The following is a 25,929-nucleotide window of genomic DNA, read 5'->3' as shown; positions in this document are numbered from 1 at the left end:
GTTAATGTATACTGGTAGCCAGTTCTCCATTAATGTTTCTGCACATTTTGTGATCAGAGACACTAACTTCCATCTGTTCTGGGCTATCTCTCTGTTCAAGGATACTTGTGTAACAAAGTCTTGGAACATAGAGACAATGTCTCTCTCTGAAGCAAAAGGCTACTAAACTCACATCTGGTAAGTTAGGAATTGTATCGCCTTTCGGAACAAAGGAAATGACCACATATTGTTCCCTAAGATAAAGAAAATGTCTTTCTTTAGAGCAAAAGAACAGACATGCTCATACATGGTGTACTTCAACTCACAGGTCTTCCTGTGTAACATACTCTATAGTGTGCACTAGTGTAACCCGCATTGCCCTGTGGAAACTGGGCTTACAAAATAAGTACAAAGGACACTCTGGCTACTGCTACTACTGTGAAGAATGAACTGTCCTTTATCTTTGACCCAGGAGTCTTTTGTTTTCTGTCACTATTCATGAAACTGTGTGACAGGCTATCTTAAGAGTTTGCAAAGAGGATAAAATCTCAGACCTTTCACAATTCTTGATATTATTCAGTCACTCACTGAAGCAAACTTGCTTAAGTTTTTCCCTGCCTGACTAAAGCTTGGAAGACAAAAGGACAGAGTCCCTCAGGAGAAAAAAAAATAGCCTACACCTTGTCAACAGAATCATCATTATAATACAGAGTTCCTTCCAGGCAATTAGCATGAGAATTTTAACAATAAAAAAGCATCTAGCCTATTGGAAATCCAGGTAGAGAGAATTTTTAATTTAAAAAAAAAAAAGTTGGTTTTAATATTTTCTCCCGTCCAGATTTATTGAGGTAAAATTGACAGAAAATTGTATATATTTAAAATGTACAACTTGATGTTTCACATGCATTGTGAAATGATCATCACCATCAATTAACATATCCATTACCTCACATATTTACTATTTACTTTCTTTTTGTAGGCTTCTGTGGTGAGAACATTTAAGATCTAATATATTAACAAATTTCAAATATACAATAATGTTAACTATAGCCTCCATGCTGTACATTCGATATCAGAACTTATTCATCTTGCATAACTGAAACTTTTACAAACCGCTTTGTGATTTGATTTTTGCCTAGGCCTCTTAAAGGACTATGAAAGCATTTTTGTTAAAACTCAAATGATGTTTCTTAGATTAATTTTTCCCACTTGTAAAAAATGTGGAACTATTATTTATACTTTGATCTTGTTAACCTAGGGCTTTGATTTTTTAAATTATCCTTCAATAGTTATTGTACAATCACAAAAGTAGGGATAGGATGGTGTTAGTTAATAATGAGATATAATTTGTCAGGAAAAATACATTTTTCAAATATAGTTTATTTTATTAGAAAAAAAATTCTGAGATTTATCAACAATATTCAGCCTTTTTGGTATACACAGAATAAACATAGCAATATATTAATTGGTATAATCCTATTTAGTTAATTAATTCTTTAACTAATATTCTTTTAACTCCTCTCACCGTGAACATATTTGCTCTCAGATGGTGGTCCAAATTGCTTCCTGACCTCTGCAAAATACATTAACATTTCAAAGGACCTTTCTTGAATAATGCTGCCAAAAATCACATATTTCAGAAGGGATAGCAATTTTTTTCTCAGTCAGGAAATAATGCTCCTGGGTCTGCCTGAAGGTTCACAGCCTCTAAGCAGTCAAAGTTTTGATGTTTTCTTTAATGTTTGTCTGTTTCCCTAGAGTTCTCTACTGCCACTCTTCAGCAATCCACATCTCTTACTCCTTTAATACCAAAAGTTAAAAAAAAAAATCACATCCCACAAAGGAATTCTTTGAAATATACTGTACCATGGTAAATAGCAACCCTCTCAGGAATTACTAAATGTACACTCTTTGCCCTATTTGCTCAGTAACTACCTTCACAGATTTAGTAAGTAAATAATTTTGATTCAGTAAGTAAGGGAACCATATGTCAATTTAGATTTGCAAGGGTAGCTCTGCACTACAAATTTGGATATAGTAGTCTCTGGTTAGATAGAGATAAAAGCATTTTAAGGACTTTAAGTGGTCCCACTTGGTATACTCAAAGAATACTCTTGTCTGTCCTCATAAGATACTCCCTCAAGCCTGACTTTGATTATCATCATTAGCAAACAATGTAGCAGTGTGATCAGCACCGTAGGTAAGAAAAACCGTTGTAAGCTATGCTGCTGACCTCAAGAGGATTTACCAGCAACCAATTAGGTACATGTTAATATGCTGAAATATTAATACATACATATTATATCATTATAAATATACCTGGTGATTAAATTGGGATGGAAAATTATGATCAAGCAAGTAGTGAGAAAAAAGGAATAGTGGAGACATGAGAATTTTAAAAGGGCGACAGGATAAATAAAACAGGGAGCCAAAATGATAATGAAAAAGAAGCACAGAGCCAGACACGGTGACTCATACCTGTAATCCCAGTATTTTGGGAGGCTGAGGTGGGCAGATCACCTGAGGTCAGGAGTTCCAGAGCAGCCTGTCCAACATGGTGAAACCCAGTCTCTACTAAAAATACAAAATTAGCCAGGCATGGTGGTGCCTGCCTGTAATCCCAGCTACTTGGGAGGCTGGGGAAGGAGAATTGCTTGAACCCATGAGGCAGAGGTTGCAGTGAGCTGAGATTGAGCCACTGCACTCCAGCCTGGACGACAGAGAGAGACTCTGTCTGAAAAAAAAAAAAAAAAAAGAAGAAGAAGAAGAAAAAGAAGCACAGTATTTGTAATTAGGTGATGTGGGTTTAAATACTAGTTCTGCCTTGATTGCAGATAAAGCTAAGGTTTTAATGACATAACCAACAACTTCCAAATCTCAATGATTTACAAAATGAAGGGATTTAAAACCCTACAGTTCTTATTCCATGACAATCTCTAATTGCCAGGACATTTCACTCATCATAGTTATTTAGGCAGTTTGGAACACTTAAGTAGCCCCCACCTTGAACAGGTGCTGTTTGCAATGCTTAAGAAAAAAGAGAGTTCTGAAAGGTTTTACTGTGATCCAATATGAATTATGATTCAATTCAGCCCAGAGGCATTGCATGGCACTTCTGCTCCCAACTCATTGGCCAGAACTGATCACATGGGTCCTATCCAAGCACAAAAGGGCCAAGACATGTAAGCCTGAGTTACTATCACATGATCAGAATGTGGGGAGAACAGGAAATACATGGGATACAGGCCAAATTACTACAAAAGTACTCATTCTATCACCTCTATTAAGTTATTTAGACTGTGCATTTCCAAATACTGCTGTCTGGGTTTCCAGCAGTGACATTAAGTAGTTAGTAAACATCTGTGAACTCCAGTTTCCCCATTTACAAAATAGCAATAAAATCACTTATGCCATGGGAATATTCATATAATTAAGTAACCTAATGCATGGAATATAGCTACCAGAGTACCTACTATATAGTGAATGCCTGATGACATGTTAACTCAAGTTCATCCTGGCTGCTCTGAGTACACTAATTCTAAAGACAGCTCAAAATTTGGGAGTGTCCAAGAAACTTTCTCAGACATGCACAAGGCTGTCAATAGTTACGACAGTGTGCTCACACACAGATTTTGGATCACAGACTTGGAATTAAGATGGTTAAGTATTGCTTCTTAGTGAGTCTTCATTGTGAGGTTGGCCTAATTGAGGACTGCAACAACCATCAGGAGAAGACATTCATTTTGGAAATGGATATGGGGATTCTATGGTTGTGCTTATGGAGGTACAAGAGAAATAAACTGAAAGAACTTAAGGTATTTCTCCTTGAGGTCAATGTCATTTTGCTTTAATATCATCTTTTTCATTTATCATTCTGGCCTCTTTTTTTCCTCTATGTCTGACCTACCTTTACTTTTACCTGATTTTAATGACCTCGATAATTCTGTGGTTCTCTCTTTTTATTGGGAAAGTTACTTTACCTTTCTGAATAAACAAGAATAACATTCCCTATATCCCAGGATTATTATATAAATTATGATAATTAGTATATATGAAACCACCTAGCATGATGTAAGTATGCAATGTTTAAAATTTTTTAATTGTTTTAATAGCAGTATATAAATTAATTTTCTCTTATTCACTATTTTTAAATAATGAATAAATTACAATGATAAATAAAATCCACTTTTGGGATTTGGACTTGGTAATCGTATTTTACAATTCTAGAGTGTGAATAAATTTCTACACATGATGTTTCACACATGCTTATTGAGTATGGGACAAAACATGTGATTGGCTTCCTTCCTTACCTGTGGATTATAAGATTTCCATAATTAGCTTAATAGATTGTTGTGTCATTCATTTTTATCTCAATATACAGACAAATATTCAATTACATTTATGTTTACATAGAGTTGTAAATGATATACCTGCATACATTTACATTTGTATCTACAATATTTCAATGTAATCTGACAAATAGGTCTCATATTTTTATTCTTGATTCCAAAATTGGATTCATTCTATGGCCGGCACAAAAATATTTGGTAAAAATGAGTTCTATACATGCATTTGTTCAGATTCAAAGTACTGAAACTCTTTTAGGAAAAATGTAAAATACGGCTTCTCAGACCCGAAGATCTATTTTGCGTATTATTTATTTTATACTTTTCTAGTCAATAAATAATATTTAACATTAGTGAAACCTAATACAAATGAATTTTGCATTCTTTTCTTGACAAAAATACAAGTATTTACACTTTTGCAATTTAAATAGTCCATATAGGTTAGAAATAATTAATAAGAGAAAATTAATTTATATAGTGCTATTAAAACAATTTATTTTTAAAATTTGAAGTACTGTGCTATTGATTTTATTATAATAAACAGGAAAATAAATTTTACTTATTTTAATTAATAACTAATGATATAAATACAAATGTATATGCATATATGATATATATGTTGTCTTGATTTCAGTCTTATTATAGCCATCTGATAAAGTCATTCATTCGCTACATATTTATTGAATGTGTACCATGTGCTCTATACTATCCTTGTTCTAGGGCAAGATGAAAGTAATTAACATCCTAATGAAAGAAAACATCCAACAAACTAAAAAATAAGTAAACTATATGTCTTGACAAATGATGCCGAGTTTTATGGATGAAAATAAACCAAAGAAATTGACAGGGAAGGTTTATGGCTTTCTGTTTTCAATCATGGTTTAGTAAGGGCTCACCAATAATGTGATATACGGACCCAGTCGGTTCATAATAGGAATCAGTGGGAAAAGGAAGGCCAGAAATTTCTGGGATCCTAATTTTGATTGACACAAACAAAAATAAAAGTTCTGATACAATCTTCAAGGTGTCAGAGAAAAGAAGGTAATTTCAGAGTTCTGAGTATGAGGGTTGACAATAAGTACAAAGCATAAGATAGGGTTTTTACAGGGACTTGTACAACCCAGAATCCCTTGTCATTCCAGTCAAATATCCACTTTGTCACACACACAGGCACACATATTCACCAAATGCCTTCCATAACTTAATCTCAACTCTGCCCAAAGTTGTTTGAAAGTTGGGTATGACCAGGCATTCTCTGTCTCTGTGCTTTTGAATGCCAACAGTCACATATTATTTCTAACTATTTAGCGGTAAAGACACGCAGATGTAGAAAATATTAGAAGGTGACTTAGATGATTTTTGGTAGGTATTAGTGCTTCTCAAGTTTAACCCAGCGTGTTATTTCTCTTCTTTAAAGTTTTCTTAAATCTCAACACATAAATTTTTCTTTGGCATCCAAACTTAATTAAAAATAGTTTGTTTATAAAGGTATATGCTAACACATTAAGACTTGTGGTATTACATTTAGCAATGGAGCATTCAGAAAAGCATCGCCATGCATTCCACCTGTCATTTTTCTGCCATCAACTTAATTAAACAGTGCCTCTTATGTTCATGGCACCAGAAATAAAAGTATATGAAAGAAAAGCATAATTCCTCATTTCAAGACACATAACTTAGAGCAAACAGCACAGAATAAATATTCAATGGGTACACAACACTGTATACCAAATTGCTGTATTAATAAAGTGTTCTGAGAACATTAATACAGTAGTTATTATTTCTAAGCTTTGGATGGGCATATTCACCTTTCTATGACTTAATTTATTGTCTATAAAATGAAAATAGTTTCATTTCATAGAAACAACCTTCTTCATAAGGTTGTTTTAAAAATTAAATCAGATAATACATTGAGGAGATTAGTTTAATGGTCTGCTACACAAAAGGCCCAGTAAATGTTGGCTATTGTACCAAAATATATAATACTTACAAAGAATTTCAGCAAAAATATATGCAGTGAAAATGCACATCTTAATTCCAATGGAAAAAAATATTTATTTATTTCAAATGTCTTTCTTATAGACAAGTTGAATAAGAAATTTTACAAATATATAAGATTTTCTCCCACAATTAGTATATTATTTTTGGTGTTTTTCCTAATTTCTTAAATCTCAAAAGTGAGTTATAAAATATTCTGTGATTTAATAAAAGGTTGAGAATATTGTTTTCAGCATCATGGACTGCTATTAAAATGAAATACTAGTTTAATTGACTGTAAGCATTTAATATTTATAATTTATTATATGTCTAAATATCAGATTATTTTATACTTGAAAACATTTAACGTAAGAAGTGGAGTATTTGCCTAACATTAGATAACCCCATATTATGATTTTTGATGGAATTAAAATTTGTAATAATTTCTATGGAAGCAAATTATTTGCCAACCTATGTATTTGCAGATGATGTAGATATATTTTCCTGTTTATCTTTATGGCTAATCATGAAACATAACACTTTTTTTAGTTTCAAATCTCCTAAATCACAATTAATATGGGAGTAATAGAAATTATCTGGTAGATTGGGTTTTATATTTACTGCTTTATAAATTTATAAATATCACTCTATGTAAATTCTAATAATTATATTTTTAATGAGCCACCTATATTTTTTGTGAAGAAGTAGTCAGTTTTCAAAATTGTAAATTTCCAAATTTACTGCTGTTTCATGTATTAAAATATGCCTTTTAAAAATAATATGTAAACTACTGAAGGCATATTCTGAAATAGGTGCTCCTAAGTGAATAATAAACCAGAAAACTAATAGCTCAGTTTATAATTGGCAGACACTATGAGCAGATTCAGAAAACTGACTGTACCTTATGTCGCAATCTCATTAGAGGCTGATAGGATTTAAAGCCATATCCTCCTTCTTTGGTTGGCCTTCCTTCTGACTCCAGCAAAATGAATCCAAGAACCAAGACCACTGACCAGCACTTAAACATCCTTGTTGGTTTTCACCTGTCAAAATTAAAATTGCAAGTAATCAGAGAAAATGAGTTGTATATTGAAAAATATGTATCATAAAATATTTACTCAAAACTTGCTGTTAGTTGCCAAGTGAAATGAGAAGTAAGTGTCTCCAAATACTGATTATTCCTTTGATTATAACAAACATTTTTTTTTCATTCAGCTATACAGAATATGAAAAGAGAAGAAACATAGGGACTGATAAAAATGTAGTAAGAAAACAGTTGATAAAAAACAGGTTGAAGGAAAAGGGGGAAATAGAGAAAATATTGCATTATAGTTAGTTTTCTAATTATCTGTACAGAACACAATTATGGATATATAAATCTTGAACTTCTCATTGAGTATAATTTGTAAATAAATCTTAATAGACTTATAGTTATTATAAGTCACTGGTAAATACTGATGAGTAATTAATAAGATAGCCTAGGATAGGTAGTGCTTAATAAATTAACTGAGTACCACAGAAGTTATGCAGGTGGATTATATTTAGTTATTAATGTACTTTTTAGTATTTAAAACGGCATTTCCTAGAAAATTGCTTTACAGTTACGTTAAACTAAATGTTATGTCTACTTCAGCCTCTCTCTGTTTTCGGATATAAATAAGTTGTAAAATGCCATAAACTCATTATTTTATAAATACGAACTTTTTTCCAAACATACAAATCTAAGCTTTCAGTTCAAGTATATTCTGCTTCATCACTTTCACCAACATATCTCCTTCCCTACTGTGACACAGAGGAGCATTTCCTTCTCCTATTGAAGCCAATCTGTTATTTCTGACTTCTTGAGAAACTTAACTAATTAACATTGTTGTATGCAGTATTTGGGGTTTGTTTTAGAGACAGGGTCTCACTTTGTTACACAGGCTGGAGGGTAGTGGCACCATAAATGACCCTCCTGCCTCAGCCTCCCCAGTAGCTTGAATGGCAAGTATGTGCCGTCAGGCCCAGTTCGTTTTTTATTTGTACTTTGCAGAGACAGGATCTCACTGTCTTGTCCAGGCTAGTCCTGAACTCCTGGTGTCAAGTGCTTTTCCTGCCTTGGCCTCCCAAAGCACTGGGATGACAGGCGTAAGCCACTGAGTCTGGCTCTTAACTGAATTTTAACTCTCTTTCTCAATTATTTTCTTCCATCTTTAGACAGGCTGAAATGGCCTATATTTTAAGATAATTTGTCTCCTCTACTTTCTGAATTGCTGGAATAGTTATATATATATATCATTCCATCCATTTTCTTTCCCTAGTTCACTCGGTCATGCTTCTGAGTGAAAATCATCCCATTAAAGTGACTTTTAACTTTCTCAAGGCTAATCACCACAATCACACACATACACACACACACACACACACACACACACACACACACACCACACACACACCTCACAGTGGGCACACCTAATCCAGTTCTTTCAAGACGTATAGGACATATGCTGGCCATTTCTTCTTTTCCCTTTTTTGAAAAAATTGTCACTTTCTTTGGTGTTCATAACACTTGTCTCTTCTCTTTCTGTAGAATTTGTAAAAACTCCTCAGTCCTTTAGGAGGTTCAGCCTACTTCCTTATTTTGTCATTAAATATTGTGGTTTATCAAATCACATTGCTAGCCGCTTATCTTCCTGGTTCATTCATTCAGCCCAAGTTACCTCAACATCAACTCCGGTCTTTATTTTATATATATATATCGCTTCACATTCTACCTCTAGATTGGGATAGTTTGATTACTTAACAGCTCCACCTTTATGTTTCAAAAGCAACTCTTCATAGTATGCATACCCTCATATAACACCACACCTTTCCAGATTTTTACATCTGTGTACTCAAACCAGAAACCAAGGAAACACCCTTGATATATTTCCTTTATCCTTTACATTAAACCATCACCAAATTCTTTTATATCTACCTTCTAAATATATTCCCAAACTTCGATTCCTCTTCAAATTGACCGTCCCCACTCTATTGCAAGCTGTCAAGACAATTCTCGCCAAAACTGCCCCAACCACATCCTTGCTAGTCTTCCACATTTCTGTACATGCATCTTAAATCCATTCTCCACGTAAGAGCCTGAGTGATCATGTTATTGCACTCATTAATAACTTTCATATATTTTCATGTACTTTTAAGATAAAAAAAAATTCCTGACTTAGCTGATGAGTTCCCAATGTCTGGGTTCTGTGTTGTTTCTCTCTCCCTCTAGATACCGCCTCCAAACTTCATTCAGTTTTTTCAACTTATTTTGCCAGTCTCTGCTATAAGGCTTGTGTAAGGTATTTTCTTCATTTCAAATATGGCCCTTCTCCCCATCCCATTGGTCACCTAAAAACTTTCAGACATCAAAATATCTCTCCCAAGAATCCCTTCCCTGAGTTGCTTGATTTAGTTACTCATTCCCATAGATCAGGTTTCCTTCATTTCAGGGATCTCATTATAAATCATAACCGTGATTATTTGAAATATGTTGCTCTTTTCCATTAGGTTATATGTCTTTTTTCTCCTCCGAACTTTGTTAATGCACTAATTTGTTTGTTCGGTTTTGCATTGTTTTTGAGATGGAGTCTTGCTCTGTCGCCCAGGCTAGAGTACAGTGGTGTGATCTGGGCTCACTGCAACTTCCACCTCTTCCAGGGTTAAGCAATTCTCTGCTTCAGCCTCTGAGTAACTGGGATTACAGGTGCCTGCCACCATGCCCAACTAAATTTTGTATTTTTAGTATAGGCGGGATTTCAACACCTTGGCCAGGCTGATCTTGAACTCCTATCCACCTGCCTCAGCTTCCCAATATTTGTTTGCTTTTTTTTAATTTAGCATTATATCACCTGGGCCTAGCAAATAGCCTGGCACCTACTAAACAATATATGAATGCATAAATGTCATTCTGCATTCAAGGATAAAATAAAAATCATATTTCCTTACATTCTGATAATATTGAATGTAATCGTATTTCCTCCGATGCTACAAAGCTTCTGAAAACTAACCTGAGCAAACTAAATATTTTGATTTGCAACCCATTCCCCTTTCTTTGTCATTTTGATGTATAGCCTAATCCTTTTCTGAGAGGTAAATATTTGTTTATAAGACATCTGGATGGAAGATATTAAATCCAAGATAGAGCCCAAGAATAAAACAAAACGGACAAGCTCAGGTTAAGATATATTTTCCACAACGTTCTGAATACATCTGCTGCTTTGGTTGTGCATGAGGAGAGGCAAGAAAAAGGCATGAAAGCAACTTCCTTCCACCCTGACTGTGGGTACAAGTGAGGTCAGAAATTCCTTTAATATGCTCACAAAAGTTTCTCTTTCTCTGCCCTCCTTCTGATTTTCTCTCTCTCTTTTTGCCTCTCCTGTTTCTCTTTGTGTGTGGACATGCACACACACACACACATAATCTATACGGCTACAAATATTTCAAGCATTATAAAATATAGAGCAAATTAGCAATTAATTTTAATAGATTATTAAAAATTTTATAAACCTCCTGTAAGATCCCATGCATTCAGACTTAGATCAACATTAACTTGAAATATTTTATCTGCTCAAAGGTAGTAAGCTAGAAATATCTGACTTACATTTCACTAAAAGTCAATAAAAAATAAGTCAGCATGCAAATCTTCAAGGCAGTATATGCAACCTATTTGTGCTATTTTCATCTATATGTCTCTACATCTCTTATATGATTAAACATAATTAATTGTTTCCATTGATAGTCCTAAGATTTCCAAGTCCAAAATCTCTCCATAATACAAACTTACACAAAAATCAATATACATATATTATTTACCTTAGCAAGATTTATCATATGACTGGAATGATTTACTGGTATCACAAACAACACTAAACAGAACTAATAGTAAAAATCAGATGACTTTTTTTTTCTTAGGAAAACTCTGATTTCTATTACAGATAGGCATTTGAGCTCAGCAGTGCAGAGGTAACAGCCAAAAGACCAGAGAAAGACCCAGTTTCTGTGCTTATCTTTTGTAAATAACTACCTTGTAATTTTTTCATTGAAATATCACTAAGGAAAACGATTGAAACCAATTACCTATCAAACAGTAAACTCAGTTAAAAAATAAATGGCTTTTCTCGATGTATGCTCAGAGAATAATGATCATCTTCTTATTCCTCTTTAGATACAGAATCCAAAGATACCATTATTTTATCTTTAAAAGTTTACTCATCTACAGAGAGTGTTCTGGAAATTGTTTGTAAATCAGCAGTAATCGATCCCATGATGAACTGTGTTATAATCTTGCTTTCTCAGTATAGTAACCTCTGACAGCCTGGTAGGTTTTCATAATTAATTGGCAGTTTGTTGACAGCTCACTGAGAACACTGAAAAGCACGTGACTAAAACAAACCAGCTGGAACAGATGGTGCAATAATGATCCTATGACTTTTTCTTATAACTTCCATGTTCATAGAAACGCATCAGAAAACAATCTCATTATTAAAGAAAAAATATATGTGTATCTAAAAAGTATCTGCCTAACTTCAGATCTAACACAGTGAGACTTTACAATGGTGAGGGGGTGGCCAGAGACCTCTCTTCTTCAACAGATAATATTTTTCTCTGAATCAAGCCATTTTTATTTTCACTTCATGGCAAAACATGCCATGCTGCCTATGGGGCAGGATTTAGAGTAATTACTTTATTCAGTAGATTTAAATTTGAGGGATTTTGATTTGTTTACATATTCTCCACAATGTCACTTCTAATCACTTGAGAAAACTAGGACCACTGAAGCATTGCCTTAAGAATAAAATGCAGCATTTGAGATGGAGAAGAAAACTGTCCTTGAACGATGCAGGCATGCCTATGGACGAAAAGAGTGTTAAGATGAAGCAAAATCTCCAACATTATCAAATGTTGCAGAGAAGTCAAGTATCCTCTCACCGGCCTCTCACTCTGTTGTGAGCCGGCCATTTCAGGTTCTTCACTTCATGGCACAAAAGACTTTGAGAGCTAGTTCGAAGTGAGAGTATACAAAGAAGTTTATTGCAAAGCAGCATTACGCTGTGAGATGCAGAGCTGGCTGACTGCTGAAAGGGCAAGGCTGCAGCTAGTGCCTTAAGAGGAATTCCGTTCATGGGAACTGTACATGAATATTCATAAAATATTGGTGAGGTAACATGTGCAAAGGCCGACCCCTAATTGGCTCATGAGCTCAGTACCTGCATGCTCTAACACACTGCATATATTATTAAGCATATAAAATCTCCACCTACGTGTGAGCTTTTTACTACTAAAATGAGGAAAGGGTTACTATAAGTTAAATCTTGAGCTTAACCTGTGCATGCAAGACCGCCCCCCTGCCACCCATCTCCTACCCCCAGGCAAAAATGTATAGCTAATAGCTTCTTGGGCTTTTGTTGCTAATTGGCTGGAGACTGCGGAGGCCACATCAGGAATAAGGGACTTTTGTTCTCTCTCCCGGGCTGTACTAGATATCAGGAACTTGTAGCCATCTGGCGGTCTGCTGGTATCCTGTAGGACCGCTTACCTTATAAAAGAGTTAGGAGCTGATGCAGGAAGGGGCAAGGGAAAAGAGCCCGTGGGGCTTCACACAAGGGAGACATCAGTATGGCCTCCTAATCTTACTTATCCTGCCACAACTCCATGATGGAAAACTCCTCACCCTGTCCTAGAAAACTCCTATGGGTCTTTCCAGAGGTAACTCCGACCCGATTCTTCGTGAGACCTTTCTTTGCATTACACAGGCTTTCCGCTCTCTGCTGCAATTTTTATGTATCTCCTTTATGTGACTTCACCTTGCACTTTGGCTATTGCTTTTTAGAAAGGCTATCATTCTTACAAAGATGGAGAAGAAAGTGCACTTAAACTAGTACCCACAATCTAGCAAGTTTCTTAAATGCCTCAGACTTCTTGCTCTATTATGCAGCAGAAAAGAGATATAATGTTCACTAATGCCTTTTTTTCTTTTCTGGTATCCTAGAATTCTACGAGACAGGAAAACTGATTCCTAGACTGCCTTGGGTCTTACTGTGTAACGTAAGCAAAACCGATTACCCTGGGGGGGGCGGGGGGTGGCCCATCTGTAAGAAGGGAATTACGATCCAATAAACTGTAGCGCCTGTACCAGATTATTCCCTCTCAGTAGACTTATCAAGTTGGAAAAGAGAAGGGGAGAAGAACAGATTTGAGAGAGCAAATGGAAGTTTCTTTTTAGAGATTCCATTTGGTAGTCCAAATGGAGATATAAACTAAGCCTTGAAATATAGGAACCTGGAGTTTAGCAGAGAGATATGGGCTAGAGATACCCGTTTGGGTTCTTAGCATTTATAAACCACCCAATCTAGGTCTGAGATAGGAAGAGGATGTAGTTAGAGAAGAGAAGAGGTCCAAAGACTATGCCACCAGGCAGGTTTAGTTAAAATACATTATATATTTCTGGAAAATAAGAATAGTGAAATAGTAAATTTGGAAAATGATAGATGAAAAAAATATTCAAATGGAATGACTGGAAGTCACAGCTCTTTTCATCATTTGATTTTGCTACACAGCTATTGGCTTATTTATTCTCTGTATCCAACCACAAATTTAACTAATAAAGACAGAACTATGTTAACCATCTGTGTAATAAATATTCTGGGGTAAACAAAATAATAAATAAATTCATAATAAAAATTAACTAATTTGAAATAGTAGGTATACATTAAGTGGTTTTTAATTATTCTTTATATAATTGAAAATATTTGTTTGCATTGACTGTGAAGTGAGTTTAAAAATGAAGTCGCAGTTAGTACACAAAGCTATTTCTTTTACACTTGGATCAAAACTAGGCTTTCCATGGAAATTTCTTTTGGAAAAACTTCCCTTGTCAAGGACAGAAAAAGTTTTTCTTCCTTAGCTTAACTGGAATTGGAAGGACCAGAGTGGCTTCTCTTATATCCATCAGGCTAAGTCTGTTGTAGCAGTTACTTTCATTTATTTAGACACTTTAATTTCACACCTACTGTTATGAACTCTTTGGTTGAGTTCCACATTAATATTTTGCTTAGGAAAAAAGCAATCTCCAAAGAGTCCAGTTTTATAAGAGCAATGGACTCCCTCTTTCAGAGAAGTGGATTTTCTCCATTCAGAAGCACCTTATCCTAATCAGAGCAATGGATGCTCCCTATTATCGCATTGGATGCAAATGCTTTTTCTTTTCTTTTCTTTTCTTTTTTTTGAAACAGAGTTTTGCTCTTGTTACCCAGGCTGGAGTGAAATGGGGCGATCTCGGCTCACCACAACCTCCGCCTCCTGGGTTCAGGCAATTCTCCTGCCTCAGCCTCCTGAGTAGCTGGGATTACAGGCACGCACCACCATGCCCAGCTAATTTTTTGCGTTTTTAGTAGAGACAGGGTTTCACCATGTTGACCAGGATGGTCTCGATCTCTTGACCTCGTGATCCACCCGCCTTGGCCTCCCAAAGTGCTGCTTTTTCTAACTAGCACCATTTACAACCAAAATAAGGAATTACTACTTTTCATGCTATATATCCATAAAGAAGAGCCATAAAGGAAAAACAGATCCTATGCATTCCACTAGACATAGTACAATAGTACCCCAGATGGTATTTAATTCTCCAAAAATATTTTCAATAAGTGTCATTGCTTATATATGACTAACATAAAGAAAGATGAAAGCTTATAGAGATGAAGTGTCCAAGTCTTTAGTTTTCAATTATTTGTCTTATTGGTCCATATGGTGAAAATAGCCAACATTTTTCAATGCAATGCTCTATATTGAAAGATTACAACATGGTCAGGACACATTTATTCTTAGTATGTGAGATAAGAATAGAATTTTAAGTGATAAATAAAAAGAATTATGACCATTAATTTAATTTTACCCTCTCTAAAAAGGAGGAAGTTTTCCTTCAGTGACATCTCAGTCATTCATTTGGATGAACAAACTTTCCAAATTGTAATCAATTATACTTTCAATCACCAGCTTGATTTGAGGCTAAATGTAGATAAAATAATTGCATTGCCATTTTAGAGATACTGAGATGTAAAATGTGTAAGAATTTGAGTTTGCATTAGGAGAAAGTATTCACTCTTTGTTCCATTATTTTGTTTCAAAAAATGTATATTATCTGCTTTAAACAAATGGTACTTATGAAAGCCCCACATTATTAGAATCATGTTATGTGGTAAATATTTGTTGTCTAAAACCATCCATGCCTTGAAAAACTATGCAGTTATATTAACTCCTCTGGTCCACAAAAACACGTTTTAAAGCAAAGTGTTTAAGAACAACATAATACAACATGGAACACAAGAGAACAGAAGTGAAAACAATGCTAGAAACATAGTCAAATCCCTTCTTTTAATATTTGAAGTCAATGAGAATCAGTGAGGTTAACAGTATGCGTGTGATTAAATGTGGGTCTAAAATACAGCTGTCCTTATTCCTGTAATTAAAAGTGGATCTAAAATACATCTGTCCTTATTCCTGTGATTAAAATTGGGTCTAAAATACAGCTGTCCTTAGCATAGTATTTTTAAAAATACTACAGCATACCTGACTATAACCCATTCACTATGGAAAGAAAGAACACATATGTACAAATGCTTAGTGTCTAAGACATGTTTTGACATCTCTGTGAGACATAGTAAAGTTGTTTTTACTATTCAGCAGAATTTCTAAAGTCAACTGAAATAAGGTCACAGTAACCATCTTTATAGAATCATTTATTTAAGTAGAAGTTTTGGAGCTTTTGGTTCATACATTGGTTTCTCACAATGATGTTCACTGACAGTGTGGTAATATATAGTTATGGTTCTAATATAGAGATGGTTACAGTTATAGTTATAGATAAATATATATAAATTTGAATTTGTATATAAATACATACATAGCTATTGATATACAAATATATAAACATATAGATATGTATAATTATTAACTATCAAGAGAGATATATAGTATAGCATATATATTTTAAAGCATTTTGACAACCTTGAAACAGAATAAACCTTGAATAAAACTTAATCAAGGAAATTATATAATATTACCATAGGCTGGGACTGTGAATGGTATATACTAGTGTCTCAAATTTAGGTCCAAAAAAACAATACAACATATAGTGAGTGATTTTTTTATGCCTCAAAACGGGTTCCTGGAATTTATTGTAATTTATTCATGATTCAGTAGTGAAAAGGTATGTTACATATTGCCTCAATTGAAATTAACTCTACATGTCCATTTTTAAAATTAAAAAAATAATAATATTGTCTACCTTCAGAACTCTGGATTATGTATGTAGGCTTGTACACAGAATGGACCATCAGTCTCCCCCCTTGCTCAAAGCTGAAGTCTGTATCATGGTGTAAAATTACTGGTTAAAACTATGTCCTAATATGGCCAAAATAATGTGATATATTTCAGTATGCTGCACTTAGCTCTTTTCTACTGTGTATCAGCTTTGCTTATATATGACAGTATGAAAAAACAGTCATTTCAGTATTGACCTTTGAACAATGTTGGTGTGAACTGCATGGTTCCATTTATACATGATTTTTCTTCTGCCTCTGCCATCCTTGAGGAACCAAAACCAACCTCTCTTCTTCATCTTCCTCCTCAGCCTATTCAACGTGAAGATGATGATGATGAAGACCTTTTTAATTATCCACTTCCATTTAATGAATAGTAAATGTATTTATCTTCCTTACGATTTTCTAAATAACATTTTATTTTCTCCATTTAACTGTATTGTAAGAATACAGCATCTAATAATATCACATACAAAGTACGTGCTATTTGACTGTTTATGTTACTTTTATGACTGTTTATGTTATAAGCCTTCCAGTTAGTAGTAGGTTATTAATAGTCAAGTTTTGCAGGGGGTCAAAAGTTGTACTTGAATTTTAGACCACGCAAGGGGTTGGCACCGTAACCCCCATGTCGTTCAAGGGCTAACTTTATTCCTCAAAACTGTACCAATTCAGAAAAAGTAATTTTAATACTCGGCAGTGACATACTATAGCAGAAAAAACAACAGGTTAAAAGTCAAAAGACATGATTCTACTTGTGGCTGGGCTCATAAACTGATTTTCTTAACACTTGCGTTAACATTCTCAACCCAGTGCACTCTGCTTCTACCACCAACGAATCCACTTAAACTCTTTGCCGGGAGGTCACCACTGTTCTTGATCTTTCCTCCCTGTAGCTTCAAACACACCAAATATTCTCTTGATTTCATTTCATTTCCTCGTTATGCTTTTGTAGTTTCTTTTTCCACTTCCTTTACTCACCTGCTCTCATAAAGCTACAGGTTTGCTACGTTAAATTTCTGAAAACAATTTAATCAGCCTGATACTGTTTATTTTTTTAAATTTTATTTTCAATACTATCTTCAATAAACATTGAAGGAACAACATCTGTATGTCATAATAACACAAGCTGAAAGTTAAGAAAAAATATCTTATTACTTCTCAAAGTAGATACCAACTAGATGTTATCATGCCAAATGAAATTACCCAATCACATGGATCCTAGCTTTACTTTTTCTCCTAATCACTATATATGTACTTTATTGTATATTTCATAAGTGTCCAGCATGAAAGACCTGTTACCCTACTTTGTATGTAAACTAAACCTAAGTTTGCCTACTTAAATATGGAAAAATGATGTTTTAAAAGTTTGAAAATAATAACACATTATATGACCTTGAAGATCATTCCCTGGTTCAAGAAAAGGGAAATTATTATAGGCTCTGTCTTCTGAATTCATTGCCTTCTACCTTGATGAGCACTTAAAATGTAAATGAAGGAAGAATACAGCTCTTAGGACTGACGTTGCTTAAAATCCCAAAGGTACTATGTTACAGATTTTATTTGCTATTAAAAAAAAAATCATTGCAATTTTGCCAATGTCAGACAGATTTTAAATTCAACCTGCTCCGTACCAAGGTCTCCAGCAGCCCGTGTTCTTTAAATCTGGAACTACATTTATTGTACAATAAAAAAAAAACTGTCACAGTTTAACAATGAAGTGCTGCACAGGGAACAAGTTAATTTCCTCTGTATTTAAAACTGAAATGCCATAGGGAAAACTTGTCCATTCATTGGGGTCAACTAAGTTTCAGAGGAATTCTCGTTCATTCTTAGAATACTGTGGAGAGTCTGAGAATAGTCCACAGTTAGCAGAAGTCATTGAGACTCAAGACATTTTTCCAGAGAGATCCCAGAAGGAGAGATATGGCCACCCTGGTGTGCAGAGGAAAGAAGGAGGAAGGGTAATGACACACATAGTTTCTTGGAATCAAAATCTCCATGTTTTCTTAGAAAATATGGAAAGCAGAGAGTAAACTATCCTTTTAGATGAACTTTAGCTCAGTCAACTGAAGACTTGAGCACATTTCTAGCGGTTTAAACCAAAGCAGACAATAAGCACTGAAACCCTGCAAGAAAACTCTAAAGCAATTGGAACTATTTCATCTGGTCACATGGCCTATCATAGCCAGTGGTCAGAACCCAAGTCATGAGCAAATAACACAGCAGAAGTCGAGTTTGTTTTTAGCAAGAGACATAAAATTTACATTTTATTTTAGACCAGTGTCTCAAGTATGAAAAAGAGGCAATAGGCAAAAGAGTGTTTTTTTTAACTAAAGTGTATCAGATTTTGAAAGAAAAAAAAATGAAGGTGAAAATAAAGCAGTAAGATAGTGTTTTATAATATAACAATTAAAAGTGTGTATTGGATATATAATGTGTTCTAGGCAGTTACACCATGAGCTGTCATAAAATTCTTGATAATCTGTCAACATAAAATATACTAATCTAGGTAGACTACTCAAATGAGTTCTGAAAATATATCTACAACAGCACTTAAAAATATATGTCTTTTGAAGCAAATGCTTTTAACAGGTAATAAAGGCAAGACATTGGTACTAGTATATCTGAGAATCTTGCACAAGTGAACTTTCGAAATGATGTCTCTAATTAAATTTATTACATTGAATTTAAGAAATATAGAATTAGAATTTATATGCTACTCATCAAGATGCCATTTCTAGGCTGATGGTAGGTATCAAATATTCAGTGGCATCATCCTACCACCCACTTACGGCCTGCTTCAGAACCCCTGTAATTCTGTAAAATCCACAGTAACCCTTACCACCAGTTATTTTTAGCAACATTCTCCATCCTCTCTTCTTCTCTGGGTAGTTAATATAAAATTCCCAATAAAACTCTTGGGCTCAGATTGGTAGTGAAGTGTATCTCCCTTCCTCTGTTCTTAAAGGACTAGAAGCAGAAAGCATTAATTACTTTCTCTGGGTGGAGGCTGAGAGAAATGTCTCTTTAATGAAAGACTTGCAAAATAAGGCCTTGAACACCCAGAGACTAGCCAAAATAATACTGAGCACTGGCTGGAGAATATATCAAAACATACAGCAAAGCTTCTTTTATTTCACTACTTTTCTTTAGAAAGGAAGCTGTAAGTTTGATTCTGTCCACTGATTGTCCTACAGCAAACACAAAAATAACTAAGGCCAACCCTTAAGTAGTAGAATTGCTTGTAAAGCGTGTAGGGACACCAACCTGGAGCACAGCCTTCTATCAACATTGATTTCTGAACATTTTATCTTATAAAAATGAAATTTTAATTGTATTTTAAATTTTTACTTTATAATTTATATAACTTTTAATTATAATTTATCAATTCATTGGATTATGTAATGGTTTGTGATAAAGCTGTCATGTTTGAGAAAAGCTACCTTTGCAGTTTACAAAAATATTCTTATGCCTTTTTGTCTGAAGTTTTTGATTTGAATTTTTAATTGATCTGATATTAATTTTGAGGTATATTATGATGACAAGATTTTATTTTATTCTTGTCAAAAGTAAACTGTGGTTTTTGAAAACGTTATCTAATTTATATTTTGGTTAGATGTAGGATTTACCCGTGTCTGTGGTTATGCTTTTAAGCTCTCTATTTGTTTCCATTAAATTATCTATTTCTATGCAGGTACCACAGCTTTTAACTACCAGAGTTTGCTAATGATTCTTGATATTCAATAAGAAAATCTCTGGCCCTTTTCTCCTCCGTATTCACTTTAGAATGAACACATATAGTTCTTCCTCAGACATTTTAATTCCTATTTGATTTGCATTTGTGTTTAATCCTTGTGGACTTTACTTTAGGTGTCCATTATTTAAGTAGTGCATGAAGTTGGCTCCTTACTATGACAAAAATGCATCTTTAAGAGATAAACTTAGTATCTTTACATTTATTAAGATGCTAATATATTTGCACATATTTCTACAAAATACGTGTAGAAATATGCCTGTGTGTGTTTACCATTGTATATCTTTAATGCTTCTGTTTTCTTTCTTAATTTAAATTGTGTTGCTACACATTTTCAATGTATCGGCTTTTTTCTCTTTGTAGAGGCCTATAGAGTCTAAAATATTCAGTCTTTCCTTTGAACAAGACGAAATCTTAAGCTTTAAACACGTTTTGCAAACACATATAAAATTAATGAGAATAATAATTCTACCTTTAAAAGATAAAAAATTAGTTTTTATTACAATTAAAGTCAATAGTTACTTAACTTCTGTGCTTGCCATTTTTCCTTGGATGCCATAACTTTCTAATAGATTACTTTTATGCTGAAGTAAACCTATCTATAGTATTTCAATATGGGCCAATAAGAGGCAACATCTCTTGTTCTTTGTATCTTAAATTGTCTTTGACTAGCCTCAATATTAAAATTACTAACTGAAATAACTTTATTATAATTTTAGATATGTAAATAATTCTAGAACTTTCTCACAACACTTTCAAATGTTTTATGGCATTTACAACTTGAAGAGATGTTTCCTGTTAATCTAATTATCATACTTTTTTAGGCAATGTGTCTTTTCTTTGGTAGTTTTTAACACCATTTTCATTAAACTTACTTTTTCTCTTAAGAATCTAGCATATTATTTTGATGAAATTCCCAGTAGTATTTACAATTCACTTTTTCCTTTTATAATCTAATGTGTAGCCTCCCCATTTAATTTTTACTTAAATGTCTATAGATGATTTTTGCCAAGATTTTGCATCATTTGCCTTTTAAAAGTATCAACTTATTTTATATTTAACTTTTTCTGATTTGATTTTGTAATTTCTTGTGATTTTTGGACATTATGCATTTTTTTTTTAAATTCAGGTATTTACAAAATTTTATTTCTTCTGGAATATAATCATATGCATTTGTGTATTTCTTTGTTGGTTGTGTGTGTACATGTGTGCCTGGCAGAGGGTACGTGTTTGTCTGTGATTTTAAGTCTACCCCCCGTGCTGATACTGGCAACTGTGTTCTTCTACCATCTGACTATGCTGAGAGCATTGCAGATTGAGTCACGAACCTAGTGGCCAGCTGGCCTGATCGCCATGTTTTTTAAGCCTCCACCTCTCTCAACACACAGCTTTATCTAAGCCACATCATTTACCAGCCCATCTCAATCAATATTATCCCTTTGCCTGGATTGAGGAACTGGTTTGATTGTGGCAGCTTCCAAGAACTTGCAATGGAATGTTTTCTTTTCCATTTTCCCAAAAAAGCAAAATCTCCAGGCTGCCTTTCCTGCTTCCTTGGAAACTCTTAACTTTCACCGGTTACACCTCGTACATCCCCACAAAGCTATGCCTTTTTCATTTTCCTCTTTGTATTTTATTTATTACTATTTTACCTTTTATGCTTTGTTATAGCTTCAAAGTCTAAGTAAAACAATGATTATGTTTTGTTCTGTTTTAAAATTGCTGGTGTACCTGAGGCATGCTCATAATTCACCTGAAGCTTTTGGACTTGCAAGGATGAATCAAGCGTTAACTATTTATTGAGTAGACACAGAAAATAAACTTAAAAGTCATTACAAATTTTTTAAAGTTTTACGGAAATACCATTATTAAGTTATTTTATGACAATATATATCTTGCAACCTTTGTTTCTTTGAAGTTACTTACATGATAGCATTTTCATGAACTTTTCTTATGATAAAAGTGACGTAGGTAATTTTATGTGCATTCATGAGTTTTGTTAAACGCAAATTTGAACTGAAAATGTTAATATATATACAGTTTAAAGATGGAACTGAGACTTTACTATAAAAATCTGGAAGAGAAAATAGAGAAAGATGCCAGTCTGAAAGGGATCTTTTCTAAACAAGGGTTGACATGTGGTTATATTAGATATACACTAACTGAAACCCTTGGGTGAATAAAATTGATGATACCATTGGCAAATCATCAATTTATGAGATACATATCCTATAAATAATTCAAATTATTCACTAAAGGAATTGTTATTAAATGAATTTCTTTTTAAATGAAATCCCACTAGTTGTACGGATTTTCAAAAACTATAGCACAAATAATTAATATGCTAAACTTAACTTGATTCAACATAAATCTAATTCATGAAACATGTAAAACTAGAATTTTATATGTATTTGCAAGACACCTTAAAATATATATAATACAAAAACACTTCTCACAGATAAATAAGAAGAATCAGCATGATGAACTAAACTCTGTGTATAACTAATTAATTCTAGTAATATGTCTGGAATATTTCTAGATATTCATAGAGGAATATATCTAGATATAAAGTTTTCTAAAACTCAGAGTCTTTTCGAGTTTCCACTCTAAGTTTCTGCTATGGTCTGAATGTTTCTGTCTCTCACAAATTCATACTTTGAAATTCTAACAAGCAAGGTGATAATATTAGTAGGTGGGTTTAGGGGGAGGTGATTAGGTTATGAGGGGTGGAGCTCTGAAAACTGGAACAGCGCCCTTATGGAAAAGGGTTAAGACCCCGTCCACCATATGAGTACATGAAAGAAGACACCTTCTACGAACCACAAGGTAGGCCCTCACCAGACAACAGATCTGCATTGATCTTGGGCTTCCCAAGATCAATGTGCAGAAATAAATTCTTGACATTTATAACCTTCCAGCTTATGACATTTTGTTATACCATTCTAAATGGACTGAGACAGATTTTAATAGAATAACTCCACATGATTATTCCAATATCATAGAAGATGCAGAAAGACGATTAAGAAAATAGAAAAAGGCTGTTGGCATTTTCTTTTTCCTGACCTTTCTATCTATTTCATTATTTAGTATACATATATCTTCAATAATGTTTGCAAATTACATGTTTTTCTTAAAATGACTCGCATCGTAAAAGACTTGATATAAAAAATATTGGTCACATATCGGCAGTATGTTATCCGTAAGTTAAATTTAGCTATCATACCTTACTGTTAGAGACTATCGATTTGATGGTTAATTAACTCATTTGTTTTGTTCAAATCCCCACCTTACCTAAAGTGTAATCCTTCAAATATTATAGTGATAACCTACTGCATATCATTTGTATTTTAAGCTTTAAATCCACATCTCCCAGAAAACTCATCTGAAATTTAATATCTTCAAACAAGTCTCTGAAAATTGTCATATTCTTTACAAAAAGATAAAGTGAGAGAAAACTTTTATAAATATACTTAAGGGTGCATAGCAAGTTTTTAATTAAAGCACAGTAATCAACAGATACATAATAATAAAAAATATTAAAAGAACGTTGTTTACAATCAGCCCCAGAGAAGGGACTTAAGCCTTGCTATGTAATGGTGAAACTTTCCTAAACTGTCACAAAATATATTATGGCAGTATTAATAAGAGAAGGCATCTCACAGCTCCATATTGAAAACAAAACAAAATGAAAAAATAATCCTCTCAAATTTGTCTTACACAGTAATTCAACGTAAATTTAAAAATTTTGTTATATTTATCTAATTTATGCAGATGATAAATTTGAATAAGCAATCAGAACAATTTTCCAAATTGTATAGCTTTAGAGATAGTAGTCAGAATTATGTATAATATAAAGGAAGGAGAGGAAAGATTTAATCAAACAGAGCCATCGTTTCTTTTAGATTTACTTATCACAAGACTTTAGATGTGCCCTTTTTAAAGAAACAACATGCTAGCACTATAAATATATTTTAGGAAGACAACACAGTGAGATTACAAATATAAAGCAATAGAATTCTAAAGAGCCTAGAGGGATAAAGTCCACACAGATATTGAGCATTTTTCATTTTCTGAAATCACCCTGCCATTTTAAGCAACGAAGTGAAGGTCTTGTAAAATGATTGTAGTCTGCTAACCCTGAGCACTTGATGAAGAATTTAGGAAAAAAATCATGTGTCTGATAGTGGAAAATCTTTCTTTTTGTGTTTTGTTTTCACTGTCTATGTGAGTTCATTCTTAGGAGGGAAGAATATTCCTAAACCCATAGGTTTAGTAACATTAGTATTAAATGTTTCATTATAACTATACATTTACCTATCACCTGCATAATAAATAGGTTTATAGGTTTGAAAATTGCATATAGTCTTTTAAAACAAGCTCAATTAAACAAGAATGTGTGTTTCCTGTGAAAGTGAGAAGGTGTATGAGCTAAATATCCATGTCCTATGTGAACAAAAGTTTATTATCCTTACAACAATATTTTTTCAAATGACTGCTAGTCTATATGAAATAAGAAAAACTTCAAGTACAAGCAATTGTTTTATTCCTAGTTTTTTTGTTTATATAACTTGCATTAGGGCAAAGAAAACTAGAAATATTTTTTCAACATGTGTCAAGCCCCACAGAGTAAAAACAAAATAATAATGACAATAGCAAACATTTTCTGAGTGATTACCTTATTTGGGGATCTAAATTACATAGCTTTTATGAATAATTCAACTTAAACTTATAACAACAACAAAAAAAAGCAGAGGCTTAAGACTGTGCAGTGATTGGCCCAAGATGAACACATTGACAGAAGATTTAGAGCACAGTGGAATAGGCACTGGCTATATAGTTTTCAAATGTTAGCTTTATCAATATTTTTAATAATATAGATATTAAATATGGCCAATAACAATGCATTGAACATATTAGATATGTGAATAATATTAAATGAAAAGAAAAATACTTTTAATCACATATTATTTTAGAGAGTCACATTTTCTGGCCCAAATACTGAAAGCCTATGTAAAAATATCATTTGAACCAGAACACAAATTATGCTCATTGCAAATGTGGTGGTCCAATGGGTTTATATATAATTGTCTGCTCTGTTTGCTGTAATATAATCCCTTTAGAAGATTTAAAAATGTATTTAAAGCAAAAATACATAATTAAACAGTCACCCTTAAATTGAATAGAATTAGAATCTCAAATATCTGAGTAGTTTGAGTGACCACAGGACATGATTTCTCACTGGAGGATATCTTGTTATTTATGAGCCACTAATAGAGTTCTATACATATTTTATATTAAATGAATGAATGTATTTATTTATACTCACATGGTGACAAACTATGGATTGTGGGTACAAAAATATCAAATTTGCTTAACATAAAAAAATAAAATTTAAAATATGTGGATCCATTGTCCACTTAGGAAAAAGTTCATTGATCATTTCTAAAATTGCCATCTGGTGGCTTCATTTCAAATTGCAATCACGTTCCAAAAGATATACTTTGGATCTCTGGAGGATGTGGCTAAACAATTC

At 33.5% G+C, this 25,929-nt stretch overlaps 1 protein-coding gene across 8 annotated transcripts in view; it reads right to left on the bottom strand.

Moving 5' to 3' along the window:
• FSTL5 (follistatin like 5) overlaps positions 1–25,929 on the bottom strand; it is an 848,028-nt gene that overhangs the window by 792,237 nt on the left and 29,862 nt on the right. For all 8 annotated transcript variants that reach the window (XM_002745278.7, XM_008992524.5, XM_008992523.5 and 5 more), the window contains exon 2: positions 7,204–7,345. In XM_002745278.7, coding sequence (XP_002745324.3) covers positions 7,204–7,329 — 126 coding nt within the window. In that variant the 5' untranslated portion in view covers positions 7,330–7,345. The remainder of the gene's footprint in view (positions 1–7,203; positions 7,346–25,929) is intronic.

The sequence above is a fragment of the Callithrix jacchus genome, chromosome 3, assembly GCF_049354715.1.
Source record: "Callithrix jacchus isolate 240 chromosome 3, calJac240_pri, whole genome shotgun sequence".
Taxonomy (NCBI): domain Eukaryota; kingdom Metazoa; phylum Chordata; class Mammalia; order Primates; family Cebidae; genus Callithrix; species Callithrix jacchus.
Note: the sequence above shows the minus strand (reverse complement) of the source record. Positions and strands in the feature narration are given on the sequence as shown.